The sequence below is a fragment of the Glossina fuscipes genome, unplaced genomic scaffold, assembly GCF_014805625.2.
Source record: "Glossina fuscipes isolate IAEA_lab_2018 unplaced genomic scaffold, Yale_Gfus_2 2, whole genome shotgun sequence".
Lineage (NCBI taxonomy): Eukaryota > Metazoa > Arthropoda > Insecta > Diptera > Glossinidae > Glossina > Glossina fuscipes.
The window spans coordinates 25,423,350-25,435,625 of record NW_023998416.1 but is presented as its reverse complement, the minus strand read 5'-3'; the positions used below and the strand labels follow the sequence as shown (position 1 = coordinate 25,435,625).

At 35.1% G+C, this 12,276-nt stretch overlaps 1 protein-coding gene across 3 annotated transcripts in view; it reads left to right on the top strand.

Moving 5' to 3' along the window:
- The window catches only part of LOC119633339 (probable nuclear hormone receptor HR38), a 103,628-nt gene extending 97,683 nt beyond the window's left edge, over positions 1–5,945 (top strand). For all 3 annotated transcript variants that reach the window (XM_038026843.1, XM_038026845.1, XM_038026846.1), the window contains exons 2-5: positions 59–465; positions 2,082–3,299; positions 3,365–4,517; positions 5,502–5,945. In XM_038026843.1, coding sequence (XP_037882771.1) covers positions 59–465; positions 2,082–3,299; positions 3,365–4,517; positions 5,502–5,758 — 3,035 coding nt within the window. In that variant the 3' untranslated portion in view covers positions 5,759–5,945. The remainder of the gene's footprint in view (positions 1–58; positions 466–2,081; positions 3,300–3,364; positions 4,518–5,501) is intronic.
- Positions 5,946–12,276: the final 6,331 nt, after the last annotated feature.

Sequence of the window (12,276 nt, the reverse complement as noted above, 5' to 3'; positions counted from 1 at the left end):
TTTTTTTTTTTTTTTGCTTCTCTTTTTTTTCCTCTTCTCTTCGGCTTCATTATTACAGGTGCAGCAAAATCATTTAACACTAACGCTAATTTACAAGAAGAACGTGCAACAGCGGCAGCCAATACAACACCCACTGCTACAACAATAGCAATAACAGCAACAGCAACAACAAGAACAATATCAGCGACAACAGCATTAACTACAGCAACAGCATTAACAAACGCAACACCACCGAAAATAACAGCAAATAATCCAAACAATAGAAATACAACGACCAGTTTCAAAGTAAAGAGCGAAAAGACCAGTGAGACACAGGCGTCAGCTATTGAAACACAAACAAATAGACCAACGAGCAACAGCAACAGCAACAACAGCAACAATCACAGGAATCAAACTAACAATAATAATTCACAGAAGTCACGGCTTACAAATATTACAACAAGCATGTTACTATTGCAACCAAACGTAAGAATTCTTTTGCTTTTCCTTTTTTTTTTTTTGTTTTTTTTATTTTTTTGTTTTTTTGTTTTTTGGTTTATCATAATTGATTTTTTTCTAAATTATAAATTAGATTAAAAGTTATCTAAGCGCAATGGCAAATTAACTTCATTATATAATTCGACTATGCGGTTTCAATCTAAAAATTTGATCTCTTTTTTTTTTACAATTAGCAAGCGCCCATTTAGGTTATGTGAAGGTATCAGACCGTACAGACACTCAGGCCTTTCTATTTAGATTGAATGACAATTACTTATGCAGTTGAAAGTAAGAAATGGTTAACCCGAATAGTTATTTGCAAGAGCCTGCCTTTAAAGATCTGCATAATACCGATAAGCGGGCAAAATGAATGCCTAAGTTATTGTCTGCAAAGAACAAAAAAAAATGTTTGGTAGCGCGCAGCCGTCTTTGGGCGATTGCGATGATTTCTTGAACAATCTGTTAACTGTCGATAAGACTTTGGGCTGCTACGAACTGCCAGTGGCCCGAAGTGCAGCTTCCAAAAGGCGATTTTTGCATCGACCACGAGAACGATATTTAAAAAAACCTACACCGTGCCCCCTACCTACGTTCAGGAGTAAATATAGGATTGTGCGTACTATCTAATTAAGTCGTTTCATTCGCGCATGCGCGCTTGTCATTCAAATAGGAAAATGTAGATCAAACTGAATTCAGTTTGAAGAAAGGACCTTTCATATATCGTTTAGAGTCGCACCGGCTCCTTCTGCCGTAGCTTTCTTTACCAAGCAATTACATGAACGGAAAGGTTCATGTGGGTTCTTTGAGCAACATTCCCCCTTCTCCTACAGTTCTTGGGATTCTTACAATATATCGGGGTCCAGCTACAAAGAGCAAAAAGTCATTCACTTTCTGTAAAACTTCTTGAAGAATACTGAACGATTGTTAAGTTCATGGCTAGGGTTTCTTACTAAAAAAAACTGTTGCAAACTGTGAAGACGACGGAACTTTAACTTTCTCAAGTTTTCATATTAAGTTAAGTTATGGCGGATTATTAGCGATTAGAGGAAATGATGGTACAATAAAAATGAAATAGATAGCTCATCATAGCTCTTCCCCTGACAATGCTATAACATTTCATCTATGTATCTATCTGCAAGCGCTCCCCTTCTGCACAACACCATGAACAATCAGTTCCTAATTACATTTGCATATACTAACGTATGTTATGTGTATATAAACATTTACTTAATAAATATTTATAACCGCTTGTTTTCAAACATACTTAATACTGTCACAATTTAACCGCAACCAATCAGCAAATTATCACCACAAACATTAAACAGCGTAAGTGGAATATATTAAGGGTTGGTGTAAGCAAAAGGATACAATTTTTCTTGATAGCTTTCTACGTGAATACTTATCTACCTATAATAAGTATATAAAAAATTTATTAAAAAAATGTGTAAAAAGCAAAAACAACTTACGGCAGACTTAAATAACTGCCAATCACAATATTTTTTGTTTTTATAAAGGCGCATGTCTTTCGAGGGGCTTTTGATAACGTTTTCTGCTTGTCGTCGATTTAGATTATTTAGTTTTATTTTCACTCTTTACTATTGCAGAGCTCTTTCGGTTCTCTTTCTCCATTTGATAATTTCTCTACGCAAACTTCTTCACAAATTTCTACGCATCAACATCATCAATTATCGCAAAGCGGGAATACACAGCCGTCAACGCAAATTCATAACGATAGCAGTGACCATCATATGTTAAGTTCTACCGAAGATCATCTCATAGGAAATTTAACGGACACTACAACTACAGAGCATAACGAATTAATTGATCATACATTCAATCAATTATCAGATTTATTCTTTCCTGCTGATTCCAATCATTCATTATTATCGACCAGCTTAGATCCACATACAGGAGATCAGCAAACCAGCCATCAACAGAGTGTTACCCATCTCCAAGATTTACATTCTTCATGCGAAACTTTAGTTGGGAGCAGTGAAGACATCACCAGCTCTCTCGAGAATCTTACAAAATTAACTTGCCTGCGCGATAAGAGACTGTCGTCCATACCGGAACAGCAGACAATTATTGGTACTTCAAATTCCGAGCAAGATAATTCTTTATGTTTTGATCGTTCAACGCCGCAAGAATTAGGTTTACTTAGTTTAAGATCCAGTAGTGATCCGGCCATAGCTTTGCATGCCGTCCAAGAGAGGCAAAGTGTAACAAATCCGTCGCAGGCAAACACAACGCTAGGATCGGCTCGTTTGGCTTTGGCTAGTGATACTCTAATTTCTCCTTTAAGTGGTCCTCTCTCTTTGCCTAGCTTTCAAGAAACTTATTCATTGAAATACGGAACTTCCTCAGCGTCAAGCACGATCTCAACCGGTTTAAGTCTGAAAATGGATGAAGATTGTTATCCACTAACAGTAACACCGTCAAATGAAGGCATAGGAGGGCCGGCTCTTAATCAGCAACATAATCATCTTCAGCATCATCATCAGCATCACAACCATCACCACCATCATCAACAACAACATCAAATGCAGCAACCGTTGCAAACCCATCCGAATAACGCAGTAGTCCCCAATTATAATTATCATGGCCACTTTAACGCCACGCCTACCACAACAACACCAGTACCGGCAACAACATCATCAAATTCATCGGCATCTTCATATGATTTCAATAGCAGTGTTGGCCCGTCTGCCGCAGATATAACACCAAATTTTCAAAGCAACAACAGCGATAGTTTTTATCAACAATATCCGTTATCTCAACAACAACAACAACAAAATCAACAGCAACTGCAGCAATTGCAAAATGTAAGTTAAATTTCGTCGAAACGTTCAAATGAGCGAACTATCTTCTTTTTTTTTATAATTTTTAGACGTACGGCACATCATCGACAACAGCCGAGCGTTATTCATTACCCACGTATTCCGCCATGACCGAATTAGAAAATACCTCCGTTGCTTCCGTTTCAGTTCTCACTCCGCTGCGACGAGCTTCCATGCCCGTTCAACGTTCAGATTCACCCGCAGTTAATCATAGCCCCAAACTTCCGAAATTAATTATTGGCTCAAACGTTCCTAATTCCAGCTCACACCTTAAACATCCACATCATCATTCACATGGTCAGATATCCAGTGCTCCCAGTTCTGCCTCCAGTTCGCCCAGTGTTCGTCAGCAACAAACAGCCACTCCTAGCTTACACCACATAAGTGCGCACAGCGCCAGTGACTTACTTAATGGGCGCGTAGTACAAACTCCTACCTCGCAGCTGTGCGCAGTCTGCGGGGATACGGCCGCTTGTCAGCATTATGGCGTACGCACTTGTGAGGGCTGTAAGGGCTTTTTTAAACGCACCGTCCAAAAAGGTTCGAAATATGTATGCCTAGCCGATAAAAACTGTCCCGTCGACAAAAGGCGTCGTAACCGTTGTCAGTTTTGCCGCTTTCAAAAATGTTTGGCCGTAGGCATGGTCAAAGAAGTAGTACGCACTGATTCCCTCAAAGGGCGACGTGGTCGCTTACCTTCAAAACCCAAATCACCTCAAGAATCACCGCCATCTCCACCGGTATCTTTGATTACGGCACTTGTGCGCAGCCACGTCGATACCACACCCGATCCTTCTTGCCTGGATTACTCACAATATCGCGAACCCATTCAAGAAGGTATGCCCCTATTAATGAGTGAAGCTGAAAAAGTCCAGCAATTTTTCAACCTTCTGACCACCTCGGTTGAGGTTATCAAACAATTTGCCGAGAAAATACCCGGCTATTCGGAACTAACACCCGAAGACCAAGAGTTGCTATTTCAGTCGGCTTCATTGGAATTATTTGTACTCCGGCTATCTTATCGTGCCCGTGTCGATGACACCAAAATGACATTTTGCAATGGTGTAGTGCTGCACAGAAGCCAGTGCCAACGTTCATTTGGTGAATGGCTGAATGGCATACTGGAGTTTAGCAAAAGTCTACATAATCTAGAAATTGACATATCGGCCTTTGCTTGCTTATGCGCACTTACCCTGGTAACAGGTAAGGTATTTAACAAACATTGCTAATATGTTGTACAAAAAGTGTTAAGCTTTTAAAAGTAAAAATTGCAAATACAATGGATGTCCATTGGTTTACATTACTCATAGCTCATATAGTACAACAAAACCCTTTTTTGAAAGTTCAGCTTAAGCTGAACTGAGCACTAGATGATCTGGATTAGATAAATGAAAATCTCCCTAGAAATTTCCATCAGTTTCTGATGAAGACAAACGCTAATGTAATGGACATCGGCAAGCTCCAGGCATCGGATTGAAGCGCTCCAATTGTCGAAGAAATATATCGTGGGCAACAGTTGGTAATGAATGATAAGGCCTCCCATATATAGAGCGTAACTGCAGATTGAACAGATTTTCCTCCCTTCGAACGATATGTTTTCCGATCATCGTTGTCGAGGCATACAAAGTTTTATATTTTGCCTTAAAAAGAAATAAAGATTTGCAGATGGAATCGATTGAAAACCGGGCGGCTATCAAATATCAAATTTCTTCTTTTAACCGGCTAACCAGCTTCCAATGGGTTAACACCCCTTCATGACGGATCTTTGATACGATTAAGACTACTTTCATGCTCATCCTTTCTCGACTAGCTTCAGTATATTATTATTAACTACTTTATTATCGAGCGCCTACTGCTGAGTTATGTCTATAACTCTTTTTCGCCTTAAGTATTCAAACGTACCCGATCGCACTGTACAACCTTAGATTCTTTAGTCGCAATAAAGTTCCATGTTGAAGCATAGAAAGTTAGGTTAGAGTATTATATTTTATCTCTTAGTGTAAGACTTCAATACACGCTCCACTTTGTTCCAAAGTTAGTTGGATAATGGCAATCCATCGCCTCGAAGTAATGATGCTTTCGCATAAAGCTTAATACTTTTTAGTCTATCTGATGTTTACAATTTTTTTTCGCTTCAGTTTTATTTATGCCATGAAGGAATTTTTGATTTTCAATTTTATATTACAGAACGTCATGGTCTACGTGAACCGAAAAAAGTAGAACAATTGCAAATGAAAATCATTGGCAGTTTGCGTGATCATGTTACCTATAATGCTGAGGCCCAGAAGAAACCTCACTATTTCAGCCGACTTTTGGGCAAACTACCGGAACTGCGGTCATTAAGTGTCCAAGGTCTACAAAGGATATTTTATTTAAAACTTGAGGACCTAGTGCCGGCACCGGCTTTAATTGAGAATATGTTTGTGGCCAGTTTACCGTTTTAAACTTTCCCGCACGAACCCTACGGAGACACTAGCTAACTGTTCAAGTAATTGTAACTATTGTAATAATGTTCTCTTCCTTCTCTTCTTGAATTTATTATTCTACACAATGTTTTTATATCTCAGTGTATAAATGCATGTCTCTATCCCTTTCTCTCTTTCTCTATGTCTATTTCTATATATATATATATATATATATATATATATATATAGATATGTATGTATATGTAAGTAATTTTTCGTTTTAAATAATTTATTAATAAATTTTATTATTTTTTTTTCTAATGGTTAGTAAATAAGTAATTAAGTAATTTGTATAACGAAAAGAAACAAAACAAACGCAATATACCAACCAACCAACCAAGTGAAAAAAACAGAAAAAAGAAATGAAAAAAGAAAAAAAAAACAAATACGAGAAATAAAATAAACTATATTTTCGAATGCAAAAGCAAAAATAACAAAAAAAAAAAATAATCACAAAAGCAAAATTTATTTCTATTAAGCGTATACCTTACGTGACTTATTCATTTTGAAAACAATGCTCAATGTTTCTTTTTTGCGCTTATTTTCTAAGTAGCATTTTTGCTTTATTATGTGCAGCTCTTGACGTTAATTGAAAAAAATTAGTGGTTGTTTAAGCTGTCAAAATCCAATTCAATTTGAACCGTAACAGAGCCAACCCCTTTATCGCTAACAAACAAAAACAAATTACCACAAGAAATGAGAAATAAGAAACACAACAATAACAATATTTATAAAAAAATAAAAAAAAATAAAAACAATAACAACAACAAAGAAAAACACAAAAAGACAAAAAGTAAACTTCATTATACCCGCCACTAGTGTTAGCCTATGCCTTCGTAATTAGAGGCCTTGCATTTCGTTCAGTGTATGTGACTATGATTATAGTTTACAATATGGATATGGATATCGCTATAAATCAAGTCGGGGAGACAAGAAAACAATTTTAAAAGTTGCTCCCCTTTCTCAAAATCAATAATATATTTAATTGATTTTTAATTTCATTAAAAACGGTACAATTTTTTATTTAAATATTTATTACACTTATGTGGTTATTATACCAATTAACGAATATGTATAACATTAGACAATTTATCGATTACCCAATTAAATTAATTAAACAAAGTATTCTTAATTTGAAATTAAATCGAATTATGAAATGATTTGTCTGCTCTTCCTCCCTCTCTCTCTCTCTCTCTCTCTATCTCTCACTGTTAGCTATTTTTGGCACTATCACGATAGCAAAACATTGAAATAAAATGTTGAAAATTAATTATCCGTTAAGCCTGCGGGCTTCGCCTAATTGAAGTATCCACCTGTTGGTGCACATGTTAAAACATCGAGACTGTGTACGACCAATGATTATTTCATTATATGACGTAAGTTGAGTCTTGTCCGTGGATAGTTCATGGTCCCTGTTTTAGATTAAATAAATTATCGGAGATTCTAGTTATTTCGACATGTACGAGTGCAAAGTTTTAATAGCCACGGTTTGGAAACATCTTAAAACGGAAGGCCGATTTTAACAGAACTTTCGCATACTGAAAAATGAATCCTAAAAACCTGCATAGACAGCTAAAGCATTGAAAAAACGTAGAAATATATGTAAAAAAAAAAACTATTTCTATTTTCATTTATACATTCGCAAAAGTGTTCGAGCTACAAATTTATTCGAAGGCTTGTATGGAAATTTATCGAAAAGCTAGTCGTTCCGAACGAAATGAATCTTTTCGTCCTTAGACCAAAACGCATCAGTGCACCAAATGTCATCAAAAGATTTAAAAATTTGCACTCGTCAGCTTGACCACAAGGAAAAAAAAGCGGATAGATAGGGTTAAATCGATCCGGAAAGTGCTTCTGAATCAATCGGAGTAGGCTCCGTTTCAACTCCTTCTGTGTGCTGCGTACATCTGCATGAATCTAACATACCTTTGTTTCACAAGTAGTGTAGGGTATAAAAATAAAAGAGTTTTTCTTCGACAGAGATTATACCATAAAGCACGCACGTTAATAACAGTATTTCAAATGTAATCGACTGAATGACCGAGCAGGTAAAGACTACTCGGCTAACAACTTAATGGTCGCGACTTGAAATATCAAGCCTATAGCCTTAGATTTTTATGCTTTAAGACTTTAGTCTTAGAATTTACTTCTTCGGCTAAATTGATCATAATAATAATGAAAGATTTGTGGATCTTAGTCGGAAATACTTTAGTTTTATGTCTCAATTTCAGCGACTTTGGAAATTTGAACAACAGAGAAAAGAGATGTGCGTGTAGGTAAATCATTTCAAATTCTCAGTTCAATCAAAAGAGCACCCAACACACACAGCAATGGTCCCCTACCACATATTTTGTAATATCTCCAAAGAATTACTAATCAGGCGAAAGGAATAAATTTTAATTTTTCCAAATTATGTTTAATTATTTTCGGAATTTTCCTCGCAAGTATTATAAGAACACTCATACTAAGTCTACGTCAGCAAATACAAAGGATATTTTGTTTGAAAAAAATTTCTTTTAATACACTTACGCCTTCAAAAGATCAATCAAAAATAATTTCTGAAAGCAATTTATTAATGTATTAATGTATACATATATAATAATACATTTACATGCTTTTTTATTTTAAAAGGAGGACAAAATTTCTATTGCTAGACCTTATAGGTAATTGAAAAAGCAAAGCGTTAGTCGCTGTCATTAAAGAAGAATACTTCACCTAGTGCTGTCAATAAGATAGCCTAATATAAATATTAGGTCGAGTCATAAGTGACTTCCTTTTTTTTATCAGATTTTGTTTTTATTGAATAACAAAATGATGTCAACTTCACAGTTGATTGTGAAGTATTCAATCTTTTCGCTACACCACTTGTTGATTGGTGAGAATTCTGCTCCACTATTGCCTTTAAAAGGTTGTCGTCAACGTCGAAGTTATCGGTGGGAGAGTCGGTCTTTTAAGGTCGTATCTCCAGAAGGGAATTTTGCAAACCAATTTCCCCCCGAATAAGTTATCAGTTCTTCACCATATCCGCAGTCGCCTTAGCACGATTATCTTGTCCCAAAGCATTGCAACTTCGAATATGCTCTTATTCACTCTCTATTTCAGAAGATAAGACGAAAAGTTGTATGTAACACGCATCACATGAAACAGTTGACAGAAGACTAACTGAATCCTCATTCTTAGTGAAAACAAAAACTAGTTTGCTTCGTTGACTTATAGTGGCTAACTACGAACGATAGATTGTACGTACTTTGATCGGAGGTTACTTACGACTCAACCTAATATTTTTTTTTTTGCAAATATTAATTTCACATTAAGGGACGTTTTGCATTAATTAAAGCAATTAAAATAATTCCCCATATTACTGCTTCATTATGAGCATTGGTGGCGGGTGTAACGGTGCACAAACAAGAAAGAAAAAAAATAAGAAAAGAAAAGAATTGAAAACAGTTTTACGCCTCAAATCTAGTCATATTATTATTACTAATAGTTTTAAATTATTTTTATAAGTTTATCAGTGTGTTCAGATGTACCTAATAAAATGTTATTAAAATTAAATATTTGTTTTGTATGTTTTTAATTAAAGAATATAAAAATTATTATTATGTATTTAAACAATTATAAAATATTTTTATCATAATTGAACTCGAAAATATTCTTTTTATTCTTATTTCTGTTTTTTTTTTTTTTTTTTTTTTTATATAAAAATTTTTTGTGAAATTTTTTAAAAAAATTTTTGGAAATTTTTTTCGCAAACATTAAACTAAAGCTTGTCGTTCAATTAAATTATTAAAATTTCTTTTAATCGTTTTGAGATAAGTAAATTTCTTCAAGTGAGATGCATAACAAAAATTCGCTTGACTGGATCATCTTGGTAATCTTTCCTAAGCCATATAACTGAAGATTGTTTAGATTTTAAAACAAGTAAATACATTACACTCGGACAAGGTCGATCTTTAAATACGCTAAACCACGTGGTCCGATACAATTCTTCTCCGATAAAATATTACAATTTATTGATTTGTTGTTGTTGTTGTAAAAGTATAACTTTTACGGGGGCACTTTTACGCAAGAGGACCCAAAACACACGCGACCAAACGTAAGATTAAATATCTTATCAAGAAGCCTGTTAGTATCTGTCTACCTTCGTCTTAAAGTAAACTAAAAATTGGACTTTGTTGTCATATAAAGATTTACTTCCCACGAGTACCCTTGTACGTTGTCGGTTCCGGTAAATAGACCCACATAGATTATATAAGCCGTACATAATTTCTATGTAACATTACTGTTATGTACAAATTTTTATCACGAAATATTTAAAATCAGATCATTTTCCCACGTAAGGGCTTATCTTTCGTAGAAATGATTATATAAGGGGAGACTCAAAATATCCACGATCTAAATTATTAAATCAATTCGATTTATCGAAATACGATTTTTTAGTAAGTTTTGTCAAAAAAAATATGAAAATTGCAATTTTTTTGATATAACGATTTTTAAAAAGAAGAGCAAAATGATCGAAAATATTGTCCGATCGAATCCATTTCGAATAATGTTCGTCCCTACCAAACTCTGACATCAAACGATGTGAAAAATCGCGACTTTGCAACGTTGAGCGCAAGAATACATGAGCAGACATTAAATGGACTGACGGACGGACAAACTTAAATCGATTCAGAAATTGCTTCTAAATCGATCGATATAATAAAAGACAGGTATACCCAAAAAACAGCTGATTGTTGTATGCGTACACACAGACGTAGTACACCCTGCATCGGAAATGGGGCAAGATGTGAAAGGAGCGTGCAGGAAAGGAGCATCACACTTAAATAACTTAAATTGATGTGAAAACTTTGCATCGCGTGTGGCAGGATTTGAACCTCTTGCAATATGACTCTATTTGTTCACTTCTTCATAAAAGTTCGTCTGTCCGTCCTGGTTTTGAGCAGCAACAGTTCTAGTTGGTTTTAGAAACTCGTAACACCTTACCCCATGCCGACCCTGCCATAGGAGCAGCAAACCGTTATGGCCATTACTTTTCTGCTTCGGCGTCGATGCGCTTGGTTTTCCTGGACAAAATATTGACTTTTCATCGCCAGTAACAATACGTCACAGAAAACTTTTCCTTTTTTGTTTGGCTAGCAATGAAGCCGCATTGTTGAAACGGTTCAAAATGGCTTTTTCAGCCAATTCGTGTGGTAGCCAATTTCCCTCCTTTTTGCATATTTCTTCTAGAAACAGTTGATTGATCAACTGCTAAGTTGTCCTAATATGCTTTGTGAGTTATATCTTGCAATTCATTGCCTTTGAGCTTCTCTGATCCTCTAAACCATTCTTTGTGATTGACATCAAAATCGCCACCTTTAAACCGTTCAAATCGATCCCAACATGTGTGCAATTTTGACCGCTCCATGATTAGCGTCGGCGTACGCTGAATAAGTCAATAATATTGAATAGAAAACTCTTACATTTTGTACAGAAATTTAATCCTTATGTCCCCTGATATTACTTAATCATTACTTAATTATTTTTACTTGTAAAAGTCGTTGGCCAACACAATATTATGAAAATTTTTTGCACGATTACATGGGGAAGTAATTTATCGTGCAAAACGGGTAATACCGCGCAAATAAGGTGTAATAGTGAGACTTGACTTAGTCATTTTCATCATTCGCCAAACCGAAGCAATCTTTTTATTCCGCTTTGAAGGCTTTGTGTTACTCATCTAGAAGCTTCTTTAAAAGGCTATATGCCACAGGCATACGCAAACGATTGGCCTGCATAAAGTTTGAGCAAATTTATGCCCTCTGCTCTACCGAGAATAAAAGACGAACGACACACTCAAGCGTATCGTTTAGAAAAAAATTCTTGAAAACTAACTTAACGCTCTCTTACAATTGCAAGAACTCAAAAATTAATCGCTATCAAGCGGCCTTTCCATGTAAATCCTATCCGTATACCTTGTAACCTTTTTTTTTTTTTTGACACATTATCGCTTCTAGAACTCAACAAAATACTCTATTGGTGCGATGGTAACGGGGAGGAAAATGGATGTTTAGTAAGTTGGGAGATAGGAGATAGAAGATCGCCTTAAATGTTTATTGAATTAAATAAAGAGCATTAGCTATTCTATCCTTCAGTTGATACTTTAAATGATTCAGTTCAACATTATTACACTCTCTGCAAATTCATCCTTTGGCACAAATTAAATGAAAAAATAAAATGAAAAAAAAAAAAAAATATTTTTACATAATTATTTAAAAAAAAAATTTAAAAAAAAATCTTAGCCATTCAAAATAAAATATAATTACTTTTTAATGAGATACTACACTATTATATAATACTCTATACTGGAGTGTACCTACTGAGAGTTTAAGTACCTTTAAGTGTTTGAATAGCTAAAATCATCCAATTTGAATAAAAATTCAAACACTCTTTTCCATCCTATATATAATAAATAAATTAAAAGCAAAACAAGAACAAAAAAGAAAATAAATAAT